We start from the raw sequence: 27,584 nt of genomic DNA, 5'->3' as shown, positions 1-27,584 counted from the left end.
ATCGTACTAGCATCATAAGATAACAACTAACCTAACCACAACATTACAATTCAGAAAAAACCCCCGGACCGCGACATAGTCGACCGATTTTCATGAAACATGGCTAAGAACACTCCCGACTAACTCAGCTTTCAAACAAAAAAACTAAATCTAAATTGGTTCATCCGTTCGGGAGCTACGATGCCACAGGCAGTCACACACACACAGACAGACAGACACGTCAAACTTATAAGACCCATCGTTTTTGCGTCGGGGGTTAAAAAAGTAAAATCAAAGGCAAAAGATATAAGCAACTAGCAAAACAAGTTTTTTTAACTAAGCATTTTACATTTGAATATGATTGTTATGTTATTCACTGTGCACATTTGTTTGTTTTTAAAATGACAAACACTGATGTTTAGTCCTCTCGTTTGTTATTGCAAACAACAATTAAAAATGTAATTTGACACTATACAAATATTACATTTACGACCAGTCTGACCTAGTTGGTAGTAACCAACGACTAACCATACCCAGTTGGTATTTGTATATGTTGTTTGTTTTTTTACCCTGCCTGCGATCCTGGGTTCGAATCCCGATGAGGGTATTTATTTGTATACAGGTAACAGGATTCCAACCCAGGAACGCAGGCAGGGCGACGACTCAGAAACAAACGTATCTGAGTCGTCGATGTATTCTATTCTATGTGTATATGTATATTATTGTATTGAGTACCCACAGCATAAGACTTCTTGAGCTTATTGTAGGACTCAATCAACCCCCTGCCAGCTAAGAACTGAACCCAGAACTTATAAATATTGTGGACACCTTACACAGATCAACTTAGCCCCAAACTAAGCAAAGCTTGTACTATGGGTGTTAATCGACGATATACATACTTAAATAGATAAATACATACTTATATACATAGAAAACATCCATGACTCAGGAACAAATATCTGTGCTCATCACACAAATAAATGCCCTTACAAGGCAGGATCACTACCGACTGAGCCAGACCGGTCGTCAATAAATGCCCTTACCGGGTAGAACTGTGAGTTTGAATCCCAAGTAAGGCCATTTATTTGTGTGATGAGCACAGATATTTGTTCCTGAGTGTTGGATATTTTCTATGTATCCATTGGCTAGTATCCTTAGTAGAAGCTATGTTGAGTTTGGGGCTATGGCTAGGTTGATCTGTGTCGGATGTCCTCTAATAACTTTTTGTATAAATATTGGATGGAGGGAAAACATCCCACTTTGTCGATTGCTATAAAGCCGCTTTGTCAGTTTATTCATATGAGGATTCAAATAAATCTCGCCATAATGGTAACCGACAAAGTGGGACATTTTACTAAACACACTCACAAATATTGGATGGATTGCTTTTACAAGAATGACCCTTAAAGCTTAAAGGTTATCTCGTCAACATTTATTTTTAATTCTCTGAAAAGCATCTGTTATCTATTGTTTAGTTTTAATCTTTTTTTTATAAAGTTTTTTATTCATTTTCTGTTGTTCAGGCCTATAAATTTTTAGTACATACATACAATCACGCCTGTATCCCATATAGGGGTAGGCAGAACACATGAAACTACTAAAGTTTCAGTGCCACTCTTGGCAAATAAGGGGTTGAAAGAAAACAAAACTGTGGCATTGCAGTGACAGGTTGCCAGCCTCTCGCCTACGCCACAATTTAACCCATATCCCATAGTCGCCTTCTACGACACCCACGGGAAGAAAGGGGGTGGGGAAATTCTTAACCCGTCACCACACAGGCAAATTTTTGTCCGACTGACCAAAAATCTTGGGCCATTATTTTGAAAACTAAATGTCCTATTTCAAGATGTTTATTTGTTATTAGTTCACTTGCCCTAACGTAAAATGGAATTTAGATCCATTTGACGGCCGGTCTGGCTCAGTCGGTAGTGACCCTGCCTGCTAAGCCGCGGTCCTGGGTTCGAATCCCGGTAAGGGCATTTATTTGTGTGATGAGCATGGATATTTGTTCCTGAGTCATGGGTGTTTTCTATGTATGTAAGTATGTATTTATCTATTTAAGTATGTATATCGTCGCTTAGCACCCATAGTACAAGCTTTGCTTAGTTTGGGGCTAAGTTGATCTGTGTAAGGTGTCCCCAATATTTATTTATTTATTTATTTATTCAACACTTCATTTTAGTCTCAGTGTTTAGAAACATAAAATGCAATTGTGAATGTCTTATTAGCATACTACTGTTTATCACATAGTGACAATACCAGAGATGAATCAACACGAAACAAATGAATATCTCAAGGAGTGACCTTACATATGCGGATTTTTTTGATAATATACACAGTTAAAGGTCAAACGAAATAAGATAGCCAAACCATTGTCATCCCATTGCATAACAATCAGTAAATGTTTGGAATAACCCAACAAGATTCTAATAAAAACAGATAAACATAAAAAACTCGTAATCAAATGACCAAACGGAAGCCGATTCCAACGATTGCATTATTAAAACAAATAAAAGCGACAGAATGATGACTCATTGGAGAGAAAACTAGTGTATAATGAAATAACTGCGGTAACCAGGGCTGGGAAAACCCGGCGGGCGAAACTTACCCATGTTTGTGACGTTGTAGTCATTCTGAGTGAAGTGCAGGCTGCAAACTTTCGAGTATTTCGTGTAAGGCTTCCCGCGTTTCAAAATCACGTTCCATTTGTCTGCCATGGACTCATCGCGGGGGAACCGGTGGAATTTCACGTTCTTGGTCTTCCCGGCCAGCGAGGTGCACTGAGGCACCGTGCAGTAATAACCCATCGCGGACCGTGTGTCTTTGTTGTTACCGACGACTCCGGCAGCAATGTGAAATGCCGCCCGCGGACAAAGTATCTCACATCCAACAGGAAACTAACGGGAACAATGGGCCGCTAAAACTGATTATTTGTTGCAATCGTTATCACGTTTGTGGGAATCGAAATCATCACACTATAGCCTTGAAAAGTTGAGTTAGTTGAAATATTTGACATGTATCACCACTTTTTTCAGAAAAATGGCTCCTGTTAGCCACAGACAATTTTAATGTTGCTCTATTAATAGTATTAAAAACGTGACTTGAAAATTTACATTCGGACACATTATTTCTACCTTTAATATTCAAATTAATATGAATTACTTATAATGAATAAAATATTGCTTTGATTTTTATTGAATGAAAACTAATTAATTTCTAATTTTATAAAGTAGTAATCGACTCATTAATTCGCGTAACGAATCGATTCTCGTGAAAGAAGGCACGGAAGTATAACTAAAGCATGGAAGCCATGCTAAAATAAGAGCTCGGTGACATATATCTTACTCACACCACACTATTACCTTTTTTATATGAGCGAATGAGACAATATTCCACAACTTCTTTCGTTTTCTCGAAGGTTGTCCCTAAATGCTGATGTCAAAACGGACCTGGGGTCCATTTATTATACGGCAAAATTAAATATACGTTTGTCATTTCACACTCGGTCTCCATCTTTGACAACTGTACATAGTCGTATTATATTGGTTCGAGTTTTTAGCGCGACTTCAATGGTCGTCTTGACGATATTTATTTATTTTGTGAGGATTTCTGATAGATCGTGGAAAAAATAGCTCAGTGTATATTTGTGATAGTTCCAAGTTTCATTTTTGACTATGGCTTGTGTGATCAAGTGTTGCAAATCACATTCAGGAAGAAAAGAAAACACGCAAGAGGTTATATCATTTCATCGGTAAGTTTCTTGAGTTTTTGATAATATTTATTGATACGACCTGGCAGAAATATAAATGTACATATTAGTAGTTTATACGATTCAAATCTTATTCAATTCTGTATAGATTTTTGCATATTTTTTGGAAGTTTTCTCAAACTCGGAAAGGTTATGTTTTTTAGCATAGTGATGTGATGTGTTTTATCGACCTTGCAATAATAACCTATCAATATTCATACCTTAAAAACGCCATCAATGATTATTGTTCTTTGTTATGATTCTCTTGTTATTTAGCTATTTTACAAATTCAACTATATATATATTTTTTAGATTTCCGAAGAAGAAGACCGGAAACACGAAGTTCAAGGTGCGATGCTCGCGGTTCCTTTACTCTTCATCTGAAGGCCAAGAAGCTGAAATGGAGCAGGCCCCCAGATGTCTCCCCAGGTGTCTACCTTTGACAATTGTACATAATCGTATTATATTAGATCAAATATCTCGGCGGTCGTCTGGCCGATTTTTAATTTAATTGTGTTTATTCCTGATAGATAGTTGATGATCCTGCTAAATTCTTATTTGTGATGTGTTAGTTCCTTGTGTGATTATGGCTTGTGTGATTAAGGACTGTAATTCACGTACATGGACAAAAAAAAAAACCAAGAACCTGCTGTGTATCATTAGTGAATTTCGGTCAGTTATTGATACTATTATTTGTAGGATCTAAACAAAGCATAAAATACGATCTTTTCATAGTTTATATAATAACTACTACCATGTTAAATTCTGTTCTGAAGTTTCTCCAAACTGTTTTTAGGTTATGTTTTTATACTAGTGATGTGTCATTTTTATCGACGTCCCGACATTAACTCTATTGACATTCTTGCATTGAAAAGGACATAAAAATGATTAATGATGATCAGGTATCACAGACTGGGTAAATGGTAATGTAACATTTCTAGTGAATTAAACTTATAGTATTTTTTAGTTTTCCAGAAATTCTCAAACATTATTAAAAAGAAACTAAAAATAGGTGAAACTATTGAAATAATAAATTTTGGTACCTACACTGCCGTTTTGTTTTATTTTCTATTTGATAGAGAAAATATTATTGAGGTAAGTATAAGTAGATTCTTGAGTGGTGGACTAGAAATTAATAGAGGGATGCTACACGAATTAAATTACTTAGGTCTTTGCGTAAGGAGAAGAGAAGAATGTATTTATTTGTTTTATACTCGTATCTCCCATCTTCTATTTTTTTCAAACTATTTAGGCCGATATTACACTATCATAGAAATATAGTTATAGACAACATGCCGTCCTTTTTATTCACGTTACAGAAAAAGGGAGGCATACAGACCTATGATCAGAGATATAGGTATGATAATGTAATATTAGGACTTGGTAAGAGAAGAGAAGTGACTGTTTATACTCTGTCAACCAAGTCTGTCAGTAAATAAAAACAAAGAAAACTATATGCATCCTTTTCTTTAGGGTGCTAGAGAAAAGGATACCTATAGTTTTCTTAGTTCTTATTTACTGACAGACTTGTTTGACAGAATATATGTAGGTAAGTACATAAACAAACCATTTATTTGCAATCAGTAGGTACGGTTAGCCAAGGAGGCAAGAATGTATGAATATATGACTTTCATAGCCAAAAAGCCACATAATAATCTAAATGAAATGTTTATATCAATATTGTATGTTTTCGTTACTTTTATATATATAACGTTTATATTATTTTTAAGGTGAGAACGTAAGTGCATATTTTATCGATAATTGAATCGACAAAGTAACATCCCTAGCTAACACAAAACCAGGGACCACCTACCAAAAAGAGAAATAACTAGCATATATCCATCCTTTTTCAATACATTATCTAAGTCATAAGGAAGTCAAGGATGAGTATATGCATTTTACACGAATTTTTATTAGGGGGGCTTGAAAGAAGGCTTTAATTCCATAGACAATATTTTCTACAAATGACTAATTATTTATTCTGGCAACACTAGCCATTTTTTCTTTATTTTGATAATGTCGGCGCTTGGTGTTTGTGCGCGAAGTTTTGTTTGTTTTTATAAGTATTCCACCTGTACCTAATCAACAGTGCAAGCATAACATAGCTATGATAATTACTGAGTTGATGCGCGGTTCCAGCTAGCGCCAAGATGCCATATTACTGCACAGTGCCTCGTTGCACTTCGATGGCCGGTAAAGCCAAGAACGTATCGTTTCATCAATTTCCTAGAGACGAGGAGCTCGCCAAGCTATGGAACCGCATACTAAAAAGAGGAAAGCCTTACACTAAGTACTCAAAAGTGTGCAGTTTGCATTTTAAACCGGAAGATTATACTATAACGAGCGTGGGAAAAAATAAGGGTAAGTTGAGAAAAACGAACGTCATTCTCTCATATTATCATGTCTAATCACCACGGAGTCCCATAATTAGTTTGTTTTGCAACTAAATATGCAATTAGCCTTTTGAATTAGGATATTATGTTAATTGTCATTGTCTAAACATTCAAACAGGACAGTAAATAAGCCTATCATAGACAGATGTATACATCTTCAAAATTCATGTAGATGCTCTAGTTTAAATTGATCATTATCCTTCTAAAGACACTATATTACTACTTTTATCGGTATACAGTGCCTTCTGAGTGTACCTAAGCAACATTCAGTATGGTATGTATTACCTGCATGTAGCCAATTACATGTAGGTACCTAGATACCTACTTGTTAGTAAAACCTGTTAATTATAAAAGTTGTTTGCATCTATAAATGGAGCAAATGATTAACTGTGCTCAATATAAGTCATGTTATGTTACATTGTATCATCTGATGTAGAGAATTAGTTTGATGTTAGGTTCAGAATTACCTATGGTTATATTCCTTTGGTGTATCATTTTATATGTAAAACTTCTAAGTTTAGAAATGACATTGCGTTGCTGGTGGATAGGGATCAAAATGTTGTTATTTGCCTATAAGGCTAATAGTATAAGGATGCAACCAATAATCTGTGTATTTGAAGAAAACATATTTACTTACACACTTAGAATCAATCAAGCACATGAAACTACTAAAGCTTCAGTGCCACTCTTGGCAAATAAGGGGTTGAAAGAAAACGAAACTGTGACATTGCAGTGACACCATTGGAGTTGCCAGCATCTCGCCTACGCCACAATTTAACCCATATCCCACAGTCGCCTTCTACGACACCCACGGGAAGAAAGGGGGTGGTGAAATCCTTAACCACCACAGAGGCAAACATCTGATGACAAAAAGTGTTTGCAAAAGGCTAGGTCCACATAAAGCCTTGGCTGAGGCAGGTTGCTCATTCGAGCAACACGCACACACTGCCTTCCGCGGCCAACACACATGAACCCAACAAATAACAAAAATTTTAAAACTTCTAAACTTCATATCATCTTGAAACATACATACAAGTCAAAATCATAACCCCCATTTTGCATTGCTGCAGTCTGGTAAAAATATGGCACAACCAAATATTCAGTTCGATAACAGCAGAATAGATTGTAGTCTGAATATTGTAAAATAAAACAAAAAAGAAAAAGCCTTTATTATCAAAGTTTCAATTCTAGTACATATTTTGTTATTTATTTACATCGGCAACTCCAACTCATCCTTTGACGAAGGCCTCTTCTAAAGTCTTCCACTGGTTCCTATCTCTTGCCACATTCATCCCCGCTTTTTGAATCCCGCTTTTTCTTGTGCTGTACCTAGGGTACCATTTCACAAGCTCTCGAGTCCACTTGTCTCTGCCCTCACTTCTGTTGCTTAATCACTGCTGATATGGCTTTGGTCTTGGCTTTTGCTATTATGTTACTTATTTTCACCCTATCTCTTAGCTTTTTGTCTAAAATTGATCTTTCCATGTTCTGAACCATCTGAATATTGTTACTTGGACCATCTCTATAACTAATGTTCTTTTGGTTATAGGACAATGGAGAACCCTCCGGAAGGACGCCATTCCATCACAAAACCTCCCGTCAGAGTCACCGGTGCCCTACACAAGACAGTCGCCAGGCTGCTGGGTGCCAGGCCAACCTGCCCTAACAGATCCTATGGTAAGAGCAAATACGACAGGACAGAAGCATCTCATATCTAAAAGTCACCAGTGCCCAAGACAGTAAGGTCAATCTTGTGTCATATCAGACCAAAAGTGGGTCAGTGATCATAGAACATATTAATTTTAAATTAAAGGAAAAATGGAAAAATTCACACCTCCGGCAGGACTCGAACCCACGCTCCCAACTGCGCAGTTTGAATTTTGCGTGAAATTTGCGTCAGGTGCGAATTTTTCGTTTAATTTAAAAATATGTAGCGATATCACAGAGAACCTCCTATAGAGTACCAATATTGTAAATTTAGTGCGCGGTACAAATCACCAGTGCTTGGGGCGCGAGGAGCGGGAGGGGAATGTGTTTAGCGCGCTGCGATTGGTCGTTTCAAGGACGGCGGGCAGTCGCGCCAGATGAAAAGGAACAGAAGTATGACTGTCCCTCTACTGTCGCGTAAGTTTCCAGTGTAAGTTGAGTCGGCTCTGAATAAATTATAAATATGACTTATTTGTGGAATGTAATGCCGTCTGTTTTTAAATTTGAGATTGTTGTTACCTTTTCACACCATTTCACACTACAGGTGGACACATCTTTAAGGCATCAAAATACCCTTTTTCAATTTTTTTATTGCGAAAAACGCGCTGCTTTCGGGTCGGTTACTTGGTCGCTACTGATCGGGCACGGCGAGCGCCCGCGCTTATATCATGGCAAATACAAGTAAGGCTGGTGACCGCGAGTCGTCTTGTAATGGATGTCTATAGGGGTTGGTCTGTGAGCGATATTATGCAGACGTTTATGCAGGATAAAAAACATAGCAGGATAAGCTAAGAAAAATTGCCCCCAGCGTTTTTGGGTCGAAACTATAATCAAATGATGCCTTTTGAAGAGGTGGCCTGCACAAAGTTTCATCCCCCTTGTACCGCCTGGGGGTGAAAAATACCCGATTTCCTATGAATTTTACGGATGAGGTAAATAGTCAAACTTCTATCTCATTAAATTATGGCTAAATCTTTGTTTTAATAAAATTGGGCTAGAATATGGATATATCATTGAATTATTTGCATACACTGTGTGCAATTTCTATTGAGGGTGATTTTAGAAACTCAAAAAAAGCCCTAGGAGGAATTACACACACATCAACTAAAAAGTGTGTATGACGAATATGCATGATGATGATAAGAAATTGTAACATTTTTGTGTTTTGACAACCGGTCTGTCATAACGGGTGATGACACTGCCTGCTAAACCATGGTCCTGGGTTAGAATCCTGGTATGGGCATTTATTTGTGTGATCAACACTGATATTTGTTCATTAGTCATGGATGTTTTCTATATAAATAAGTATTTGTAAAGCGTTGTCTGAGTACCCACAACACAAGCCTTCTTGAGCTTACCGTGGGACTCAAGTCAATCTGCGTATGTCCTATAACATTCATTTTCCCCTCACTAGCTCGGAAACACGTGTTTTGTCCTTTAATACCAGCGGGTAAAAACGCATTTTATCCACTAGTGGGTAAAGTAATTTGACCTTGAATAAAGTCAAATTAAGTGCTTTAAAATTGATAAAAGTAGGTGAATCTAGTAATTAAGATGATTTACCACCTGTGGAACTACTGGAAGCAGTGATAAACGCATTTTTTTGAGTTGTAGTTTCTATTTTTTATTTTATTTTATTGGTATTCAGGATAACAACAGAGCCGTAAATGGGTGATTCTAAGTTAAGAGCGCTTTCAAAAAATCTGCTTGCTCGCATTTCGACGCCGGCGGCGCTGGCGTGCGCCTGTGTGCAGACGCACACTATAACCAGAAGCATAACGATTGTAGCCTGCGGTACAGACATAGCGTGCGATCCTCTTCGAACCAACCTTACGTGCGGCTAGAGCGAAAGGGATAGCATTCATGGTCGGTACCGCCACGCCGTCAGTAGCGTTGCGGACTAACCATTATTGATACTTGCGTAAAAACACCACCATATATATTACATATTTGCATACATGATTTCGTGCATAAATACTTGACCTTTTAGTTTAATTATTAAACTTATCACAGTTTTTAGGGTTCCGTAGTCAACTAGGAACCCTTATAGTTTCGCCATGTCTGTCTGTCCGTCCGTCCGTCCGTCCGTCCGTCCGTCCGCGGATAATCTCAGTAACCGTTAGCACTAGAAAGCTGAAATTTGGTAGCAATATGTATATCAATCACGCCAACAAAGTGCAAAAATAAAAAGTGGAAAAAAATGTTTTATTATGGTACCCCCCCTACATGTAAAGTGGGGGCTGATATTTTTTTTCATTCCAACTCCAACGTGTGATATATTGTTGGATAGGTATTTAAAAATGAATAAGGGTTTACTAAGATCGTTTTTTAATAATATTAATATTTTCGGAAATAATCGCTCCTAAAGGAAAAAAAAGTGCGTCCCCCCCCTCTAACTTTTGAACCATATGTTTAAAAAATATGAAAAAAATCACAAAAGTAGAACTTTATAAAGACTTTCTAGGAAAATTGTTTTGAACTCGATAGGTTCAGTAGTTTTTGAGAAAAATACGAAAAACTACGGAACCCTACACTGAGCGTGGCCCGACACGCTCTTGGCCGGTTTTTTTATTAAAACGTGTGTAGCCTTGGAAGAAATAAATTAAAAAACTTTTATAATATAATAAATTGTGTATATAATATTGTCTTCTGTCACCGCGATAGTTACTCATGAAATAAATTTATGGAATCAGATTATATCGCGTATAATGAATATAATCCGTTTTCTTAGTTTTATTTCATTTTGTATATGATATGTTTTCTAGGTTCTTTTCGGTGAAGGAAAACATCGTGAGGAAACCGGACTTATTCCAATAAGGTCTAGTTTACCCTTTGGGTTGAAAGGTCAGATGGCAGTCGCTTTCGTAAAAACTAGTGCCTACGCCAAATCTTGGGATTAGTTGTCAAAGTGGACCGCAGGCTCCCATGAGCCGTGGCAAATGCCGTGATAACGCAAGGAAGATGATGATGTTTTCTAGGTACATATATATAATGGAACTAAGATCGGTTTTCTTTAATTTTAAGTAGTTTTTTTTTAATATTTAAAATGTGTTTTTAGGGTTTCGTAGTCAACTAGGAACCCTTATAGTTTCGCCATGTCTGTCTGTCTGTCCCTCCGTCCGTCCGTCCGTCCGCGGATAATCTCAGTGACCGTTAGAACTAGAGAGCTGAAATTTGGTACCAATATGTATATCAGTCACGCCGACAAAGTGCAAAAATAAAAAGTGGAAAAAATGTTTTATTAGGGTACCCCCCTACACTTAAAGTAGGGAGTGATTTTTTTTTCATTTCAACCCTAACGTATGATTTATTGTTGGATAGGTATTTAAAAATGAATTACTGAAATCGTTTTTTGATAATATTAATATTTTTGGGAATAATCGCTCCTAAAGGAAAAAAAAGTGTGTGTCCCCCCCCCCCCTCTAACTTTTTAACCATATATTTAAAAAATATTTAAAAATCACAAAAGTAGAACTTTGTAAACTTTCTAGGAAAACTGTTTTGAACTACGGAAAACTACGGAAGAGCCGAGCGGCTATTTACCAACGCGGCTTTAAAAACCGGCCGAGAGCGTGTCGGGCCACGCTCAGTGTAGGCACTGAGCGTGGCCCGACACGCTCTCGGCCGGTTAAATAATATCTTATACTTTTAAACGAGCAATTCTTGTATATTTATTTATTTATTTATATATATATTTATTTACACTGACGATCTCGGAAACCGCTCTAACGATTTCGCAGAAATTTGTTATGTGGGGGTTTTTGGGGGTGAAAAATCGGTCTAACTTATCCTTAGGTCCCGGAAAACGCAAATTTTCGAGTTTTCATGCGTTTTTCTTCGCGCGCCATCTCGTGTGCAGTAGTTGTACTGTTAAGACAGAATTCTTTCGGTCGATGTAAGTACTATTTATTGCAAACACTAGATGGCGACACAGGTCAAGGCTAAAACGAATAGAAAATACACTATTTGAGTTTTTGTGGCGAAATGCGCGCCATCTCGTGTGGAGTAGTTGTATTGTTAAGGCTGAGAATTCTTTCGCTCGATGTAGGTACTATTCATTTTTGAACTAGATGGCGACACAGGTCAAGGATACGAAACAGAACCGAGCGAAGCTCGGTTGCCCAGATATTGTTGTTTTAATTGCATGGAGCACAGGAAGGTCCACATCTATGTATTAGTTTTTTGTAAGGAAATACAACTCTACGCTACGCCTACCTGCTTTAGTTGACTGTTGACACACTGAGACAGTGGCTGCGCCAGAGTATAAAAGAGTGATTACCATCTCTTGTCAAAGATCTTGTTGAGACGAATCAAACGACCCCAAACACAAAGTGGTTTCAAGACCTGGTCGTGGAATACTCTTGGCTACCTTCCAGCTTCATCATCAGATCCTGGGTACCATCTCTTGTCAAAGATCTTGTTGAGACGAATCAAACGAGCCCAAACACAGAAGAGTTTCAAGACCTGGTTGTTGAATACTCTTGACTACCTTCCGGCTTCACCATCAGATCCTGGGTACCATCTCTTGTCAAAGATCTTGTTGAGACGAACCAAACGAGCCCAAACACGGAGTGGTTTCAAGAACTGGTTGATGAATTCTCTTGACTACCTTCCAGCTTCATCATCAGATCCTGGGTACCATCTCTTGTCAAAGATCTTGTTGAGACGAACCAAACGAGCCCAAACACGAAATGGTTTCAAGACCTGGTTGATGAGAACTCATGACTACCTTCCGGCTTCATCATCAGATCCTGGGTACCATCACCTCTTGTCAAAGATCTTGTTGAGGCAAATAAACGAGCCCAAACACGAAATTGTTTCAAGACCTGGTTGATGAGAACTCATGACTACCTTCCGGCTTCATCATCAGATCCTGGGTACCATCACCTCTTGTCAAAGATCTTGTTGAGGCGAATCAAACGAGCCCAAACACGAAATGGTTTCAAGACCTGGTTGATGAGAACTCATGACTACCATCTGACTTCATCATCAGATCCTGAGTACCATCTATTGTCAAAGATTTTGTTGAGACGAGTCAGTAACCTAAAATGATATTCAATAATAAATAATACTTACTAAAAATATTAGTCAAGTTAATTAGTTAGTTACCAAAGTCGTCAACCCAAGGATCAAAGTTTTCGGTCGCAGTATATATGCAACAGTACAGCCAAACACGCACACAAGTGCGGTTTTGGACACGGCGGGTGCCGCACACAATGACAAAATAACTTCGCGATCGTCGAGCCGCGTGCGGAGCGGACTAACATACGTCCTGCCTCTACAAGCTCTGCCGCGGTACTGACATCGCAAGCGCGCGTAACCGGTAATAAGGAGGCATTTTTAAAAAATCGTCAAAAATATTAAATTGCAATTAATAGAAAACTTTTGCATAAAATCTGTTTGAGTAAGCGTTGCAGATTATTTTTATATTAAAACTACTTCAAAAACACGTAAGTTTACGAAGAAATTGACACTTATTCTGAGGTGATTTCTGAAACAAATTGGATTCATCATATCCTCATTTACTCTATTCTAAAGCCTTATAACAAAAAAGTAGTCTCAGAAGATTGTAGTACAGGATATACATAATACAAATTTACCACTTGAAGCATTCAAAACTATCCAAATTTTACAAATTAGACGGACTAAGTCAGCACTTTTCGCGGGTTTTCCTAAACATGCACTAGAAAAAAAATCATAATTAATTAAGTGAGTTAGTTTTTAAAAATCCAGTCTCACAACATGTAAGTTAAGAAGATGTCCTAATCGAATCCTGAACTTAATAAGTCTTTTAGATGACGGAAAGTGTAGCATTTTGCCGACTAAAACTATCAATTTTACATTATTACGACGTTTTCGTTGAATGCCCTCTTAAGAGGTACTTTCGACGGCACTGACAAAAAAATATATATTTTTTCAAGATAATACTTCATAATAACATATTTATTTTATAAAACTAAATGTTTTCTACCTGGGCACTCAAAATTATTACAGAAATTCATGTAAATTAGTCACAATCAGCTCTAATGTAGGAAAAATGTCTCTCCCCTGGCCTGTCCCCCAACCGAATTTATTTGTCAACAAGTAATTATGACTTTGTTAAAATTCACTTATTATTTTAATAGCCTTAATTTTACAAACATAAATAACTAAGGAACAGTATTTTATGAGTGGAATTTCTTATATTACTGTATTTAACAACAATTATGAACTCCAAACTTTGTCCTACGTGTTTCGTGTCTCGTCCCCTGGCTTTTTAGTTTTCGTTCAAAAGTCGGTTTAATTTGTTAATCTGTGGAGGTTCTGTCCTCTAATACACAGGGTGTTATGTGAAGTTACCGTCAAGAGGCGCGTAAGGCAACTATGCATCCGTTTTGTTGATTATTTCGGCCACGGCACTCGCTGGGTACAGAAATGTTGAGTGAATGCAGTCTTTCCTCTGGTCACTTTTATTTCACAATCATTTGTTTAAATACTAATATATATAACAATATCCACTGTAAATGTTGAATATATTGTTACGTTTATTTATGAATTGCGTACGAGAAACACTTTTACAGCTATTTTTGATTTTCATCGAAAATGTATCTCCCCTGGCGTATCAAAAAAGCCAGGGGAGATACTTTTGTACTAGATTTGATTATTTTTATTTCCGTTTTCTCTTAACCTTTGTTTAGCGTTGTACCTATTTTTATTTTAGCTTTACGATAGAAGGTTTTCTTTCCAGAAAAACGCAACTATTAAGAAAAAAAGAGGACACATTCACATTCAACTTCATATGAAATTTTCGTGAAGCTGTTTAATAAAAAGGTTTAATACTGATATTAAAAGGATAGGTTTTTGTTTACTTGTTGCCTATTGATTGTACATTAAAATTATTTTTGTTTTAATGGATAATATGGAGAAGTGAAAAATAAGACAACTCATTAAGGAATTATCACTTTTTTTGCTGTAAGAATGTTATGAAATGTAAAGTCTGAGTATAAATAATCAATAATTATAATAAAAACAATAAATAGAGTTAATTCTTAAAAAATAAAACTAAATTTTTCATACAACTGTCTCTTCCCTGGTCACAAAGTATCCTCCCCTGTGCAACAGTATCTCCCCTGGACTGAGTATTTCCCCTGGTCGCTGATAAAACACGATAAAACAAATAAATTGACTGGTCCTCTTTGTAAACACTTCAAATTGGCAGTTTTAACTAATACAAATAAACAAATAGGTAAAAAACAACAAAAAAGTTCGCGCCGTCACCCCATACAACGTATTACCTCTTAACTTAGAATCACCCAAATATAACTAAGACATACTACTGCTTACGTATAAGAAGGCCAATAACAGTCATCCATTAAATTACATTTTGTAAGAATTAAATTACCTAAATGTTATATAAAGAATCAAAATGTGCAATACACACAAATGCTCCAACGGCTAAAGTACATACAGGTTGTTGATTAAGTATACTTATAATTACGTAACTTAAGGCTTCGATAGCTATCCACCTACTTAATTCATTAGAATACTAGTATAAATACCCATAAATACTCATAAGTCAGACACCAACAAAACTTACGTCAAGAATTTACAATAGTACCTCCTCACTATAGTGAGGGGAAAAGTTTTGTGTTACACTCGGGTGCAAATGTATTTTACTTCTCGTGTGTTAAAAAACTTGCAAGTTCAGAATCCTTTCACTTGCTCGTTTTTCAATTCCACACTCGGCTTTAAAATACAACTTTGGCCCCTTGTATAACAAATAACTATTATTGTTTCCAGGTGCAACAGCAAATGGCGCAAGCTATATACATGCAGACAATGCTTGCCATGCAAGCTGCTGGTGCGTCAGATTCCCTCGCTGCAACCGGTAAGGAACAACTTTCCTCCTCCTTGTATACTTAAGTAGTCATCATCATGACGACCGGTCTGGCGCAGTCGGTAATGACCCTGCCTGCTACGCCGCGGTCCCGGGTTCGAATCCCGGTAAGGGCATTTATTTGTGTGATGAGCACAGATATTTGTTCCTGAGTCATGGATGTTTTCTATGTATATAAGTATTTATATATTATATATATCGTTGTCTGAGTACCTGCAACACAAGCCTTCTTGATCTTACCGTGGGACTTAGTCAATCTGTGTAACAATGTCCTATAATATTTATTTATTTATCATATCAGCCCCTTATCGCCCACTGCTGAGCACAGGCCTCTCTTCTAGTACGCCACTTGTCCCTGTCCTAAGCTAGTCTTATCCAGTTGTGACCCGCAATTTCCCGTATGTCCATCCAACCCAAAGGATGTGAAGCCCTTCTTACATCTGTGATCGGCGACCATACCGTTAACATTTTAGTCCATCTGCCATCACTCTGCTTAGCAACATACATTTTAGTTATGTGTAGACGACGGCTAGCGGGTAGTGACCTTGTCTGCCAAGGCGATGGCCGTGGGTTCGAATCCCAATAAGGCCGTGTATAAATCTAATCAGCACAGATATTTGTTCCTGAATCGTGGATATATTCTATGTGAGCAATAGTGAGCATATTTGCATGTTATAGTCTTTATACCCACAACATAATCTTAAATAGCCAGCTCTATTTTCTGAAGTTCGATGAATAAGACAAAATAGATTTTTTTATCGAACATAATCATGATCTGAATTTGCACGAAAATTTAAGGACTTATTTCTACAAGTCAACACAGGGTATTTTTATTTATTATTTCCTAGAGAAATAACCCTTGTCTAAATATATAAAAGAAGAAACTGACTGACTGAAATATCAATTCACAGCCGAAACCGCTGGTCCTAGAGATTCCAAATTTGGCACGTAGGTTCCTTATAAAGTGTAGAGGAGCACTAAGAAATTTATTTTCAAAATTAACTTCTAGAGAGAGTGCAAAAAGTGTTCTTACGATCCCTTTATAAAAAAATGTATGGGTACTACCCGTTTTTATATCCCACCAAATTCTTGCTGGGTGTGCTGGGTTTTCTCTCTCTGGAGGTAAGACGTAATCATGCACTTCTCACTACTGCCTGTAGCGTCCTGCGTGGGGAGTCGGACTGCCCCGAACTGGTGGAGCAAATGGTGCGTCTGTACGTCCCCTCAAAGACCAGAATTGATTTCAGACCTCGGGACCGTTGCCTGCTGGCAGTCCCGGCTTCACGTACTGTAGCGCGCAGGAATTCCCCTCTGGTGCGTTCCTTGGTCCTCCTGAATGCGTTCCTCGCATCAGCCCCTCAGTGCGACTTATTTGCAAGCAGACAGGTTGTTGTGCGTGATGAGTGTCTGAGGTTTTGTGAGAGGATTGATGCAAGGCCTACTACAGTTAAAATGTAGGTAAGATAAATTGTGTTTAGATATCTTTTGTTGTTATTTACTGTTGCTGTGTTGTATGTTTTATTCTATGTAGTTAGCAGTGATTTAGTTTCGACTGTTATGCTGTTAACATGTTTTGTAAATAAATAAATAAATAAATAAACTTCCTAAGGGGGTGAAATGGGGGTCCAATGTTTGTGTAAGCGACAGGCTCAGCGTCGGCCTCCTTGGTCTGCCAAGCACCAGGGAGGTTCGTCGGCAGCGCGCGCTCTGGCCGTGTGCGCGGCGGCCGATTATAGTTTTTCTTTTGTTTTGTAGTTGTCAAAATTCTTCTCTAGCGATATACTGCTACGCAGTGTTTTTTGTTGGTTTTTATTTAGTTTTCGTGTATTAATTATTCCATATTGTAAATATATATTGTGAAATGTGCATAACCGTGTGACTTGAATAAACGGTATACTTATAGAACCTTACGTGTACATAATTTTCATCACCCGCGGCCCGAACTGTCTACAGTTTGTATGGGAAAACAAGAAGAGATTATTAGTACGCGGGCGAAGCCGCGGGTAAATGCTAGTTGACTGATAAATCCTTTTGAAAAGACACTCCTCGAATCTCTATTAAATCTTCGTGCCAATTCAGACTATGATTAATAATCGATAAAAAATTCTAAGCTGTTCAAAAGTTCAATCAATATTTAATAACACATTATTTTCGTTTTACAGATCAACCTCCTCAAATCCCTGAATCAACGAACCCTAGCCCCTCTAGCAGTTCTCTCACCGAGATAGAACTATTACTCCGAAGAGATTCAGAACAGAAAGACATCACCTACAAATGCCATGAATGCTCCAAATGTTTCAAAGACCCCGATGTATTTATCCTACATAAAAGGACCCATAAGAACTCTACACAAATAGAGAAGGAAAATTACAGCACCAATATACAAGATAGAGAAGAAACTCTAAGAGCTAATCCAATTTTAGCCAATTTACTAAAATCTAGTATGAGACTTGAACCGGAAACAAATATGTCAAATATACTGACAGTTGAGAATCAGATCATGGCAGCGTTAGCGTCTAATATGGAGGCGTATATAAGAACATTATCGTCTATGTTAAGTCAAGCTAGAGAAACTGAGGAAAAAGACGATTCTGATTATGAAAATGAGAGAGAAACTGCAAAAGAGTGTGAAGATACAGATGAGGAACATATGTGTATAGATACAAGTAAAGAAACTAACCAAGATAACATAGAAGACGATATACAGGATGGTCTTAAAGTCAATGTTACTGCGTGTGTAAGTCCAGTAGATGTTAAAGAAGATGATACAATGAAAGATGATATAGATACAGAAAACCAAAGTGATGTTAAAAGTATGAATGATGAAGTCATAGATAAAATAGAAGAGGCTTCCAGTAATCAAGGTGTAGAGAGTAATGAAACAAATCAGGAAACTCTAAATCATGAATATCAGGTAGAAACAACAAATAATGACAGAATAGAGTCAAAAGATGAGACGGTTGAAGAGCAAAATGAAGTAATGGTTCATAAACATGAAAATTCAAATGAAATCGACATGATTGAAGATATAAGAAGAGCAGATGAAATTAAAGAAACCATAGTGGATGAAAATCACGTCAATGCAACTAGCAAAGTAGTTGATGAAAATCACGTAAGTACAGATAATGCAGTAAATGATTTTATAGATGCAAAACCAAATGATGCAATAAATGAAAATAACAGTAAAGATAAAATATTTGATGATAAAGTAGATCAGGCTAACCCTGAATGTGATAGAGATGTAGAGCCAGAGTTAATTAGGATAGAGTTAGAAAATTAGGTATTAAAGTAATTTTTTTTACAAGATATGCCTTGAATAGAGGTTTTAACGATACAGAACATTTTGTCAAAACAGTACATTTTGAGTCACAGTTTTTATGAAAACTGTTCGTCAATGAAACAATAGGATCTCTGATTTCTATGAATTTTGATATGTATTACTAAAATTTAGTTTTAAACTTTGGTCACTTCGCAACAATTACCTACAAACTGCAAGAAATGTCAAAATATTTAAGATATCTTTGATTGAAAAGCTTTTCATCGATATTTTTATTTCTGTAATAGGGGAGACGACTAAAAAAACTAATTAGTCCGTCAGTTAGATTATCAAAGAATTTTAGACACTTTTTTTCCTCGTAGACGAAAAATGAAGACGGTGCAGTGCGTTGAAGTTTCGCGTGACGTCACGCCTAGGTACAATTTTTACTTAGAAGTGACGTCACAAGCCCCCACTCCGGAACTTTGATGCTCCTCTATATCTTTGTATTTTTTTCATTAATTAGAAAAAGCGAAAAATATGTGTTCAATATTTTTGGACGATCTAACTGACGGACTAAACAGAATGCCAATTTTTTTATGTAGTCGTCATCCCTATTAGTAACTTCCAAGTTTAGTTTTATCTTGATTATCATTTTAATGATAAATTTACAATCTCACTGGTAAAAACTGGTTACGATGAAGAAAACTATCTTGTAAAAACATATTCCCGCCTCATAGACTGCTAAAAGGTTATGTATATTTTGTCTATAAGTAGATTAGTCTGTAGTCTTGGGTAAACTACTTATATTTAGAATTAAGAGTAATTTTCATTCATTTTCATTAAAAAAGTTGATGGAATATATTTTACCGTACACATGTTTACAACTTTCATCATATGTAGTTCAGTAAGATATAATACTTACGAAATAACTCAAAAATAGATAAAATACTTGTCCACATATTAAAAAACTTATATTTGAGTTATAGTATAAATCATGTTCATAAAATGGTATTTTCGCGAGAGAAATCACCAAAAATTTTTTTTTCGAAGATAGGTAAATTTTATGTTTTTTCAATAGGTAAATTTTATGTATTTCATCACACCCGCACTTTAAATGTGCTATTGCACGCAGGCGGAGCGCGAGTTATAGAAAAATCGTTCTCCCAAGGGAATAATGAAATTTCTTGTACCATACTTAACTTTTTTACATCTATTTACATATTTTTTACATTGCAAGTGTGATGAAAAATATTGTGTGTCACTCGGGGAGTATGAATATTACTAACTCGAGTCTTTAAATCGCTCCGGCAAGCCGTCGCTATTTAACTTACTCTCGTTAGTAATATTCAACTTCCTCTCCTTGTTACACAATGTACTATTTCTACTCAGAATCACGAGCCCTTGCGATCTAGTACAAAAAAACAAGAGACAAAAAAATGGTCCCAAAATTACCTATTATTTTGCATACTTGTAACCGCTGCACAAATTGTTTGAAAAATGGCAACGAAGTGGAAAAATTCAATTTGTGACGCTTTTCTTCACATAGTAGGATAGAAAGGGCACGTGATTCGGAGTAGGAAAAACATTAAATGTACCTATTTCGGAAAAAAAAGTTTTTGAATCTTTTTTTCGCGAAAATTACCAAATTTGGATAAATTTATCAACAGTTTGTAATATGTTACGTATACTGTTAAAACGTAATTTTGTGAATATATTAAATGTAAGTTACGTTAAGAAAAGTATTGGAATCATAAAAATCATGTCATTGTCATCAAATAACTGATCTCAGGATTGTGGTTCATTTGCCATTCACTGCAAAATGTGGATATCAAAGTTTTCTGATATCATTTGATTATTTTAAATTTATTCTTGAATCGAAAAAAATTGTGAGTGGGCACGGGGAAACGTCCCACTTTGTCGATTGCTATAAAGCTGCTTTGTCAGTTTATTCATATAAAGATACAAGTAAATCTTGCCCCGGAAAAGTGGAACGTTTTACTAAACACATTCACAATTGTAGACACTGCAGAAAATACACAGTGAAATAAAAAGGACCTTTCAAACTTAGCACAGTGAGTTTTGAAGTCATAATGAAAAAAAAGAAGAAGAATGATTATGGGACTAATTAAATACTGAAATCGCAAACAAAAATTTGACATTTCGACTATAGCTCAGCTCAGCTATAATCTCAGCATTGGTTCCATAACTAACCTAACCACAAAATTAAAATTTTGAAAAAACCCCCGACCGCAACATAGTGGACCGATTTTCATGAAACATGGCTAAGAACACTCCCGACTAACAGAGCATTCAAATAAAAAAAACTAAATCAAAATCGGTTCATCCGTTCGGGAGCTACGATGCCACAGACAGACACACACACACAGACAGACAAACAGACAGACACGTCAAACTTATAACACCCCGTCGTTTTTGCGTCGGGGGTTAATAAAAATTGTTCATTATGACCTCAAAAGTCACTATACAAAGTAGTAGCTTTTGCCCGCGGCTTCGCTCGCGTTAAATTCGAAAATTGCGGACAAACTTCCACCCCCCATTTTAGGGAAGAGGGGGATTAGAAAGAGACAAAAAGTAGCCTATGTCACTCTCTATCCCTTCAACTATCTCCACTTAAAAATATCACGTCAATTCGTCGCTCCGTTTTGGCGTGAAAGACGGACAAACAAAGAGACACAGACTCTTTGCTATTTAAATAAATATAAATGTTGGGGAACACCTTACACAGATCAACCTAATCCCAAACTAAGCAAAGCTTGTATACTATACGTGGGTCACTCGAAAAGTTTTGAGATACAAAAAAACTATTGAAGATATTAACACTATTTATTTTACATCTTTTCGAAATACTCTCCGTCATTTTTTATACAAAGTTCCATACGTCTAAACCAACTTTGGAAGCACTTTTGCCAGTCTTCATCGGTTAGGCCAGAAATTGCTACTTCATAGGCAGCCACTGCTTCTTCGGCACTCGAAAAAAACTTTCCTTTTATTTTTCCCTTTACTGTCGGGAATAAAAAGAAATCACAGGGAGCTAAGTCAGGGCTGTAGGGTGGATGAGGCAAGGTTTCAATCCCAGTTTCTTCAATAAACGCCTTTGCTCTGAGGGACGTGTGGGAAGAGGCGTTGTCGTGATGCAGCATGATTCCCCGAAGCCCAGCCTTTGGTCTCCTCTCCCGCACTGCTTGGAAAACTTGTGGCGAACTAACGCCTAGGATTTTCTCGATGTCGGTGTATGTAAATTCGTGGGTCTTCTCGCACTAACATTTCAGTAGTCCATACGTTTTCTGCAATTACTGCTGTTTGCGGGCGACCACTTCTGTGGTCATCTTCGAGGTTAGTTTTACCCCTCTTGAATTCACTAAACCATCTAAAAACAGTTGCTTGGGATGGAGCAGACTCTCCTAATGCGGATTGTAATCGTTGCAAACTCAGTTGTTCGGTTAAACCAAATTTAAAATCATAAAATATCATAGCACGCAAATGCTCGCGGGTCAGCTCCGTCGTTTCAAAGAAAAAACGCGGGAACCGTTGTAGTAAAACAAAAGAAACAAATTTATTTTTAAAATTGAACCGAATTGGCTTCTTGTGTTCTATTTCCAAATAAATTTGCTTTTTAAAAACATATAATATGGGTGCGTTCCATTTTAAAATTTCGAGCATCTCACAATTTATCGAGTGACCTACGTAGGTATAGGTGTTAGGCGACGATATAGTTTAGATAAATACATACTTAATATCTGGGCGACCGAGCTTCGCTCGGTTCTATTTTAATATATCACGTCTTTAGATAAAAAAACTCTTATAAATACAAAAACAAAAAAAAAGACAAAAAACAAAAACTTAATTTCTGGCCGGGATTCGAAACCCTGACACCAACGATCTATCTGCGTACATTAGGCCGACCTCGTACGACTGAGCTAAGCGGAATCAATGCGCGCGCGGCGAAATTAACGACCATATTTTACGTTTACTAACGCGAAAGAAAAACTCATGAAAACTCGAAAATTCGCGTTTTCCGGAATCTAAGGCTACGCTAGATCGATTTTTCACCCCCGAAAACCCCCACATAACAAATTTCAGCGAAATCGTTAGAGCGGTTTCCGAGATCGTCGGTATATATAAATAAATAAATAAATAAATAAATAAATAAATAAATAAATATACAAGAATTGCTCGTTTAAAAGTATAAGATATACATAGGAAACATCCATGACTCAGGAACAAATTAATATCTGTGTGCTAATTACACAAATAAATGCCCTTACCTGGATTCGAACCCGGGACCGCGGCTTAGCAGGCAGGGTCACTACGCAGCAGGCCAGACCGGTCGTCCATTTATAATATTAGTATGGAAGGCTGGACCTTTTTATTTCATCCTGTAGTGTAGTAAAATCATAATAAAAATATCTTTTTCTCAAACATGCAATGAAATATTGTCTTTACGTTCCTTAAAATGAGCTGGGAAGTATCGCTTTTTGGGCGCAACAACTCGAGAGGACTAAATTTCATATTATTTTTTAGGCCTAGGCCTGCAAAGTAACTTTTTTTATAAAATATTGTCCTTTAGAGCATTTTTTATTTATTTCATTGTATGTTTGAGAAACGCACTATACATGCCTCGGCGTGAAAACGGATTCCCGGCCTCGTATCCCTATCCGGCTATATATACCCACTTGGCCGGAAATCCTCATTTTCCCGGCCTCTGATGTAATGTACTAATTATCATTAAATCATATCAGAAAACTGTCAAGTGAAAATAAGCATTATTGAAAACTTAAGACTGTATAACATGAAGACTGGTACCCACCGATTTACAAATTCGTATTTGTCTAACGTACTTATAAGTATACATATTAGACCGTTCAATTATAAAAGACCTTCAAAAGAACTGGAATAATCGAGCCTTAATTCTCTTTTGAGAGCATTTGAGCATTTTTTTTGCCATTTTTTTATTTAGATTTTTTTAGGGAATTTTAGGTCAATCTCACTGGGAGACAAAAAGTGTCCCAGAATTTCCATACATTTTTGTAACTTTCCTATTTTGTTACCCCACACAACATGTACCGAAAATGGTAACAAAATAAGAAAAAGTCGTATGGGACAATTTTTCAGCTACCTACTAGGATTGAAAAAGCTAGTGATTCTGAGTAGAAATAGTATTTTTTTTTTTCAAAAATATCACATTTTAGTAAATGTTAGTATATAAATATTATATGTTAAATGAACACATTCACTGTTTTCGTTGGTAGTTTGTGAGAACTGAGTGAGCACATGTTAATGACTGTATCTTTTGATTTATCGTTTTACAAATTCAGAGATTCGTTTTACAATTGTTTTAGAACTTTTACTAAATGATCAGCATATTTATTTTCAGTTCAGTTTTTAAAATTAAATGGCTTCAGTCCATTGGGACTATTTCGCCAGTGTCAAGGTGATATGAGCTAATATTAGTAATTTTTGTACAGTAAGTACGACATTGTACGGTGACTTAGCACTTGTAAATTGATAGCTAGATTTTACAAGAGCACGTGGACTACCGGCCGTTTACGACAAAAAAGAGGCTAAACGCGTTTCGAGAACAATTCTTCATCAGCTTCTCACTACACCATTAGTTTACTGCATAATAAGCTATCAATATTACACTTTAAACAACATTAATGAGTAAAAGAAAAATAAATTATTCACGACACGAAACCGCTAAGATGGCGTCCCAACCGGAAGTCCCCATATTTATTTTTTATTTTCGGAAGGTGCTCACTCAATCCACACGCACACTGTCAGCGACAAGTGTCAAATAGGCCACAGTTGTATATACCAAAATATTTTAATTAAAATTGAAGGTCTTTTATCTGCGGACGGTATATTGTAATTTTAAGTTGTAGTGCCTTACGCTCAGTTGCATAGACGCCCGTTACTCTCTGGTCCCACCAAATTTGAATTAGCGATGATCTATCGGCGTTAGAAACGAACAAAAGATAGCTTTCGTGTGAATAACCTAACAACAAAATTAAAATTGTGAAAAAAACCCCCGACTGCGACATAGTAGACCGATTTTCATGAAACATGGCTAAGAACACTCCCGACTAACTCAGCTTTCAGACAAAAAAAAAACCGGCCAAGAGCGTGTCGGGCCACGCTCAGTGTAGGGTTCCGTAGTTTTCCGTATTTTTCTCAAAAACTACTGAACCTATCAAGTTCAAAACAATTTTCCTAGAAAGTCTTTATAAAGTCCTACTTTTGTGATTTTTTTCATATTTTTTAAACATATGATTCAAAAGTTAGAGGGGGGGACGCACTTTTTTTCCTTTAGGAGCGATTATTTCCGAAAATATAAATATTATCAAAAAACGATCTTAGTAAACCCTTATTCATTTTTAAATACCTATCCAACAATATATCACATGTTGGGGTTGGAATGAAAAAAAATATCAGCCCCCACTTTACATGTAGGGGGGGGGGGGTACCCTAATAAAACTTTTTTTTTTTTTCATTTTTTATTTTTGCACTTTGTTGGCGTGATTGATATACATATTGGTACCAAATTTCAGCTCTCTAGTGCTAACGGTTACTGAGATTATCCGCGGACGGGCGGACGGACAGACAGACATGGCGAAACTATAAGGGTTCCTAGTTGACTACGGAACCCTAAAAATGAACTAGAAATCGCTCGCTCTCTCTTTTATTCACACGGGAGCGACTGTCTTTTGTTCGTTTCTAACGCTGATAACTGATGGCTTCTGGTGGGACCAGTGGCTTCAGTTTAATCACTAAATGTGTTTCTATGCAATTGAGTGGTAGTATATAAAAGTTTTGTAAAAATGGCAGCTAGTTTTGTACTGATTTAATAGTAAAACTTACGTCTACATATTCTATTGGTATTATTTTCGTAACTCACCAATCCCCATATACAGAGTGGGGCCTGTAACAAAGGCGAAGAATTGAACTATTCTCCTTATACTGATCTACATTTGTTCAGTGACTTTTAAAAATAACTTGTATTTTGATTTTTATCACCATTGAAAGTTTTTTCTAAGAGGTAATGTATTGCGAATTCTGTTAAGTCTAAAGTCTGACAGACAACGTCAATGACAACAATAATGGCGTACATTGAAGCTAATATTTATTTTGTATGAAAAAATAAAAATTTAAAGACTTCATAATTTTTAAAAGTCAGTTGATCAGTATAAGGAGAATAGCTTACAGTTCAATTGTTCGCCTTTGTTACATGCCCCACTCTGTATAATCTACACCCTGTTTTTATTGAATTCTGTTTACTTTAAGGGATGGTTCTTTAGATCAAATACAATTAATTTCTCTAAGAAACTAGCGTCTTAACTCTTGGGTCATTCCATTGTGACGGGTGGGATATTTATACTCTTTTTTGCCTACATTTTGCTTTATTTCTGCCAAACGGCAACAATTAGCGTATTAAATATGACATTATCAATTACTTGAATAATCAATGCGTACTGTACCTTCAAAAAAAATATGAAAATGTCATTATTATTATGAGAAATTGATGGTATAAGAAGTGTGACGGGTGGGACTTCAAAGTGCCTCTCCTCTCCGACTTGACTTACACAATTCGCAATTGGTAAGAAACTACGAAACTTTTGTTAAACAACCATTTTTTATTTAATTCCTGATATTATATAGATTAGGTATTAGTATAATTTACGCAAATAACTCGTAAAACAAAAATAATTTTGCTTCTCAATGCTTGTGACGGGTGGGACAGCGCTTTGTGACGGGTGGGACGAGTAACATTTGAGTATACAAATATATGAAAAATATAAAGACAGTTCGTTTGTATTTACTTTAAATCAGCTCTTTTATTAATTATTTAATGTTACAAGTAATAATTTCAGTAGTTTTCTTAGAGCATTAAACTAAAAAAAATATTTTTTCAACTTGAATTTTTAAAGGTTCAGAAAATTGTCAAACCTTGTCAAACAGTCTATTACCACATACTTTTATCAGTGGGTCAGAAATAATGTCAAAAATTTTACCAGTTTTAATGAAAAAGACTTCTTCCTGACTCATAGGCCTCATTGCATTCATTGTGTTCTAAAAAGTAATACCACAACCGAATTAAGCAATATTAGACATATAATTTGCTTTAATATAACCCAGTTAGGTTTAACTAAACTTAAAAGAAGGATTTTATACTCATTAACTCAAGTTTTATCAGATAACCCATTTTGCTCACCCGTCACTGTGACGGGTGGGACCTACTTTGAAAAGCGTTAAAAGTATACTTTTATTCACAAAAGCAGCGCGTTTTTTAGCTAAAATAACCAACCTCAACCTAATTGTTACTTTCACAAAGTAAGACATCAAGAGTTTAGATACTTTTAGGGTAAACAAGAAAAAACTTTGTTTTATTGTGACGGGCGGGACGTGAGTTACGCATTGTGTAGACGCCCAATAAATCCTAACCATGAAACTTAATTTAAGAGGGCTTTCGTGTTAAAAATAGTGAAATCGCAACCGAACGCTCGATCATACCGTGTGTGGTATCAAATTAAAGGGCTTTGCGAGTAGTTTATAAATATATATCACATTATAGGACTTTTTCTACTTGGTCTAACAAAATATGAG

General features: G+C 36.4%; 2 protein-coding genes across 2 annotated transcripts in view; one reads left to right on the top strand and one right to left on the bottom strand.

Annotated features, from left to right (window-relative positions):
- LOC125240225 overlaps positions 1-3,249 on the bottom strand; it is a 66,188-nt gene extending 62,939 nt beyond the window's left edge. Inside the window, exon 1 of the mRNA XM_048148049.1 lies at positions 2,588-3,249. Coding sequence (XP_048004006.1) covers positions 2,588-2,786 — 199 coding nt within the window. The 5' untranslated portion in view covers positions 2,787-3,249. The remainder of the gene's footprint in view (positions 1-2,587) is intronic.
- Positions 2,877-20,113, top strand: LOC125240224. The gene is made up of 5 exons (XM_048148047.1): positions 2,877-2,969; positions 5,817-6,088; positions 7,670-7,797; positions 15,607-15,694; positions 17,866-20,113. The coding sequence occupies exons 2-5, from the start codon at positions 5,878-5,880 to the stop codon at positions 18,981-18,983; spliced, it is 1,545 nt and encodes a 514-aa protein (XP_048004004.1). The 5' UTR covers positions 2,877-2,969; positions 5,817-5,877; the 3' UTR covers positions 18,984-20,113.
- The last annotated feature ends 7,471 nt before the right edge of the window (positions 20,114-27,584 follow it).

This window comes from Leguminivora glycinivorella, chromosome 27 (assembly GCF_023078275.1).
Source record: "Leguminivora glycinivorella isolate SPB_JAAS2020 chromosome 27, LegGlyc_1.1, whole genome shotgun sequence".
In the NCBI taxonomy this organism is placed as follows: domain Eukaryota; kingdom Metazoa; phylum Arthropoda; class Insecta; order Lepidoptera; family Tortricidae; genus Leguminivora; species Leguminivora glycinivorella.
The sequence above is the reverse complement of the archived record's forward strand: the minus strand, read 5'-3'. Positions and strand labels throughout refer to the sequence as shown.